At 38.8% G+C, this 5,499-nt stretch overlaps 3 protein-coding genes across 3 annotated transcripts; all 3 read left to right on the forward strand.

Moving 5' to 3' along the window:
- Positions 1-74: 74 nt before the first annotated feature.
- On the forward strand, positions 75-725 carry TM35_000171410 (ras-related protein rab-2a; the record flags this gene model as incomplete). Its single annotated transcript, XM_029026220.1, has 1 exon — positions 75-725. One exon carries the CDS (start codon positions 75-77, stop codon positions 723-725), a length of 651 nt encoding a protein of 216 aa, XP_028882335.1.
- Positions 726-2,841: 2,116 nt separating this feature from the next.
- TM35_000171420 (cop-coated vesicle membrane protein p24 precursor) lies at positions 2,842-3,525 on the forward strand (the record flags this gene model as incomplete). Its single annotated transcript, XM_029026221.1, has 1 exon — positions 2,842-3,525. The coding sequence occupies one exon, from the start codon at positions 2,842-2,844 to the stop codon at positions 3,523-3,525; it is 684 nt and encodes a 227-aa protein (XP_028882336.1).
- A 924-nt stretch (positions 3,526-4,449) lies between these two features.
- On the forward strand, positions 4,450-5,337 carry TM35_000171430 (calpain-like cysteine peptidase; the record flags this gene model as incomplete). The annotated part of the gene is made up of 1 exon (XM_029026222.1): positions 4,450-5,337. The coding sequence occupies one exon, from the start codon at positions 4,450-4,452 to the stop codon at positions 5,335-5,337; it is 888 nt and encodes a 295-aa protein (XP_028882337.1).
- Between the last annotated feature and the right edge of the window lie 162 nt (positions 5,338-5,499).

Below are 5,499 nucleotides of genomic sequence, written 5' to 3' on the forward strand. Positions count from 1 at the left end.
TATATATATATATATATATATATTATTTATATAGAGGTACACGTTATCTTTTATTTATTTATTTATTTTAAAGTATGTCACAACATCACTATGTGTTTAAGTATATCATCATTGGGGATAGTGGTGTAGGAAAGAGCTGCATTCTCCTACAGTTTACAGACAAGCGTTTTGAACCACTTCATGATTTGACCATTGGTGTCGAGTTCGGAGCCCGTGTGGTGACCATTCAACAGAAAAACATCAAACTTCAAATTTGGGATACGGCTGGACAGGAGAGTTTTCGCAGCATTACTCGCAGTTACTACCGTGGGGCTTGTGGGGCCCTTCTCGTGTATGATGTGACCCGGCGAGAGACCTTCGCACATCTGCAGACGTGGATTGAGGACGCCAAAGCAAATGCAAATACCGCTATTGTAATCATGCTTATTGGAAATAAATGTGACTTAGAGGCGAAGCGGCAGGTGTCGCGTGAAGAAGGTGAGGCCTTTGCGAAGAAAAACAATTTGTTTTTTATGGAAACAAGTGCTAAAACAGCACAAAACATTGATGATGCCTTTCTGAAGACCGCCACTGTAATTTACGAGAATGTGCAGAACGGTGTGGTGGACCCGGCGGTGGTGTCTGGTAAACCCGGCACCGCAACAACATCTATGGGGGCAACTGCGGCAAGACAGCAGCAACGGGGATCCGGCGGATCGAACGAAGGACGTGGATGCGAATGCTAGAGAATATATATATATATATATATATATATATATATATATGCAAGTGGTATGTATGGATCAAACACCCCCATACGGTAACGAGTACAGCAATAATATTACTAGCGGATGGAGAAGTACACAACGTTTATATGAGAGAGTGAGAAAGAGTGAGAGGATTGAGTATATTGTTGTGTGGGAGTATGTGTGGGAAGAGAGTATGGTGTGTAAAAAGAAGCCAAAACATGCATGATGATAGTATGAGGCCCCAAGAGTAAAAATAAAGAGAATGAAATGCAATGAAAAGGAAACAGGAATAAAAAGTCCGAAAAAAAAAATGTAACCAGAGGCAAAAAGAGAAATTGTAAAGTGAAGGCGGAAACGAAGAATTCAAGTAAAAGATGCTTCATTTTCTTTTTCTTTTTTTGCTTACTCTATAGAAAAGAAAATAATGATAATACAAGGTACATATATATACATATGGCGTTGCTTTTTTTTTTTCTGTATTTGTGTTTTTTTTTTATTTTTCCCTCTCTGTCTTCTGTTTTTATCTGCTGTGTTTTTTTTTTTGTTTTTACTTTCACTTTTTGGCACATTGTAAGTGTGTTTGTATGTGCATGCAAATCTGTACTCCCTTTGTTTATGTCTGGTTAGGGGTTTACATGCGGGAGCGAAGAAGAGAGAAAGAGAAAAAGAAACTAAATATGTGGACCGTAGATGTATGGAGATGGACGATTCGGGCGGAATGCAAGAGAAATGAGAAAGAAAGATATACATATATACATACAGGAGGAGTGAAAGGGGATCTATATATGTATATGTATGTATGTGTGTGAAAGGGAGAGAGAGTTTGTGGGAAGAACGAGGTTTGTGTGTATAGTTGTGAGAGGAGTAAAGCGGGATACGTACCCCTTCTTTCTTCTTTTTTTTCCTTTTTTTTTTCTTGTTGGTATTGGCTGCGGCTCTAGCAGTAAGGGAAATCAACCGCGATAGAAGGGAGATGTCTCCTGCTGTTTTGTAGTTAGTGATATTATTATTATTATTATTATTATTATTATTATTATTACTACTACTACTGTTACTGTTAGCACTAAGAACACGTGTGCTGAGTGACATATGTGATCAAAGAGCACAACGTCACCCTACTGCAAAGATGTGTTTTCTTCAGCTTTCACCAATACTTTTTCTTTTTTTTTTTCTTTTCTTGCTATTCTATGGTTCCAGGTCTTGTTTTTTTTCTTTTGTTTTTGTTGTTCGTGTTTCATTCTTATTTTTGCCTTTTGTCCATTTTTATTTTATATTTGCGTGATAGTGGTGCTTTGTTTGCACTGCTTCTTTGTATTTCCCGTTCAGTTATTCTGCAGTTACGCTTGACGCACAAAGCACTGGCACAGCCTATAGTAGTGCGCGAATATTAGTTATACGTATATATATATATATATATATATATATATATATATATATACTTGTTATAGTGGGAGAAGTATTGAGATATGAGAACTGCATCTGTTTCTCTTTTTTCTTCTGTAAGTGGAGGAAAGGAAAGGGACCGAAAAGAATGAAAACGAAAAAAAATATGAAAAGTGTAGTTTGAAATCTGACTATTAATCAATTGAATGGTGAAAAATCAACAAAGGAAGAAAGAAACAAAAACAAATAAACCAGATTGGAGTTTATTACTATGCCTCAATTACTCTTTTTTTTCGTGTTTGTTTTTCTTAATGTAATTTGGTTTGAGCTTCTTTCGTTTGTATGGTCACTTTTTTTCTTTTATGTCTTTATTTCTCTTCTACACTTTATTTCTGCTCTCTTTTTGTTTATATATATGTTTTTGTGTGATTCTCTCATTATATATATATATAGTTGTGAAAAGACTGAGGTCCGGCATTACGACGACTCAACTCTCTCTCTGTGCTATAGGATACAATAATAAGAAGAAATATACCGAAGGTAAAATAAAAAGAAAGAGACTTGAAGACTGGCGAGGTTTGTGTTAATCTCCACTGTATTGATTACACCACTTGCCACTTGAAAGAATAAAGAAATAACAAAAAAACGAAAAAGAAAGAAAAAGAAAAAAGAAAAGAGCATCTTTATTTACAATACCAAAGAGGAGAATCATTTTTTTTTTTTTTTCTTCATGGGAGCATCTCTCTACGGTCACCGTTCGCCTTGCATGCTGGGCGTATTGTTATCGCTGCTGTTGGCATCTCTCGTCATTTCACCATCCGCTGCGGATGACGGTGGTGTGTCTGTGCAGGTGTCGGCCAACCGCGAGGAGTGTTTCATTGAAGACATCTCCGCTGTGGGCGTGAAGGTGTTTCTGCACTATCTTGTGGTCTCTGGCGGCTCGCTGGATATTGATGTGACGATCACTGGCCCGGGGAATGATCTCATTTGGACCTCGCAGCGGGACCCGGAGGGGCGGGTGCTCTTCAAGACCCGCGCCATTGGGAGACACACATTCTGCTTTTCAAACAAGATGAGTACCATCACGGAGAAGGTGGTGGCATTCTCTATTATGGTAGGGAATGGTGAGAGCAGCGGCGGCGTCGGGGCTCCCATCAATTCTGGAGAACAGCCTTCCGCAAAGGGAAAGGATCCACTGGAGCGGTCAATTATGCGCATTCAACAAGGACTGCGTGAGGTGCAGGAGGTGCAGCGTTATCTCAGGGGACGGGAACGGGTACACCGTGCGACAACAGAGGTGGCAAACACCCGCGTCGTTCTCTGGTCGACATTAGAGATTGTTGTCATTGCATTAATGGGCGTAGGTAATGTGTGGTACTTGCGGAGAATGCTCAACAAGCGAAGAATTGTATAGGAATTTTTCTCTCTCTCTTTCTTTCTTTGTGTGTGTGTGTGTATGTGATAGGGTATTCTGAGCTCTCAGGAAATATATATATATATATATATCTATATATATATGTATATATATGTCTTGTATGTGTGCGTATGTGCCTTGGTACCCAAAAGATTTTTCCTTTCTTTTCTTTCAATGTGCGCCATATTCTCTATTTTTCAGCTCTTTTGCAAATTTATCCCTTTATGATGTTCAATTTTCTTTAGATAAATAGTTTGATACAAACCCAAGAAGGGGACCTGGGAAATGAGGGAGGGATGAACATACTGTTGAGAGCAAATGGTCAAGAGAATGATAACCTGGAAATATACAAATGATAGCAGTGATGGCGTGAGAAGGAAAGTATGAATTTTCTGTATGAAGGATTTCCGTGTCCTCTGTCGTTCCCATCTTTTTATTTTATTTTGTAGGACAGTTATATCATGGAGGTCGGTTATTGTTTGGAGCGCCTGTGAGGAGTTTCATACACACAGAAAAATATATATATATATATATATATATATATATATATAACGTATATTTTTTTCTTCTTTCTTCGTTGTTCTCTATTGTCTTTGAATTAATAAATGTAATGTATTTCCTTTTGCTTTTTTATTATGTTTTTCCTTCTTTAAATTGATTCTGAATTCTTGGTCACGTGTGTACCATTGACTAGCTTGTGTTTTCTTTTTTTTTTTTTAGGTGAATAAGTACTCACGTAGTGACCACACATTCCGAAAAAAAAAAAAGAAAATAATAAGGCTTCACTAAGAAAAGTGAGGATTATCTGGAAGTTACCGTTACAGAACACAATATAAGAAAAAAGAAAATAGACAACAAGGTAGAGAACATACCTACATACATATACAGTGATAAAATAAAAGAAATCTATATACAAAATCAAAAATGCCAAGGAAAACCCTTTTGGGAAACTGGTATGAAGAGGAGGCCTATAAACAGGACCGCAGACGTCTTATGGAGGGTCGAAATGGTGGTTTCGTGGATGCTGCAAGCGAGACACAAAAAATCATTGCAAAAGTTAAACATCACAATACTCCATACAATCTCGCCAAAATGCCTGAAGACGGTTATCTACACTTCTACACACCTATCATGTTACAGAATGCGGCCACACTTGGTTTTCTCTCTCTTGATTTGGAAGACCGAACAAGGGGACCAACTGGATGGCGTGTTGTCTGCTCAACCGCACCTGCCGAGGGACCAACACTGCGCAACTGCTTCGTCCTTGTTCCGGCCCCCACGGGCCCAACAGACATGATAGCGCCACCGAGTGAGGAGATCGACATGGTGCACTACGGCCAGCCATTTTTTCTCATGACAGTGCCGGAGTTATGTGATGATCCACTTTCGTTGGTGTCTGAGCACAAGGGACCTCACAGCGCATCAAAGGTAACAGGGAAATACCAGGATGTATTTTTATCTCCCGATGGTAACTGCGCAGAGGCTATGTGGGTAGTGGACTTTGCAAACCCAGATTACCGTGAGGATATGCGAGATAGACCAGTTAAGGCAGATGCTGTGATGATGATACGACACAATCACACAAATGTTCCCCTGGCAAGTACAAAAAATGTTTTCTACAATGATTTCGGTCCTGAATATGAGGTGTGCTGCCACAGATTTTCTCCCAACGTCACTAAACTACGTGGTGGTCAGTTACTGGATGAAAACTTTTGGACCTTTGTCCACAGTGAAGAGGGAGAGCATGAGGAACGAGAGAAGAATCATAGCGAGGCTACTGCAACGGCAGAAGCAGAAAAAAATGATTCCTAGAGAAATGGGATTAGGTTAAATAAAAAAAATGTACACATCCCATTTTTTGTTTTCTTATCCTTTTTACAATGTAATATGCAAAGTTTGACGGATCTGATGATGATGATACTGTTGAACGAAGAGTAAGATTTTCCTTCCTGTTTTTTTTTTTTTTTTTTTTTT

The sequence above is a fragment of the Trypanosoma theileri genome (genome assembly GCF_002087225.1).
Source record: "Trypanosoma theileri isolate Edinburgh chromosome Unknown TM35_Tth_17_V1, whole genome shotgun sequence".
Classification (NCBI taxonomy): domain Eukaryota; phylum Euglenozoa; class Kinetoplastea; order Trypanosomatida; family Trypanosomatidae; genus Trypanosoma; species Trypanosoma theileri.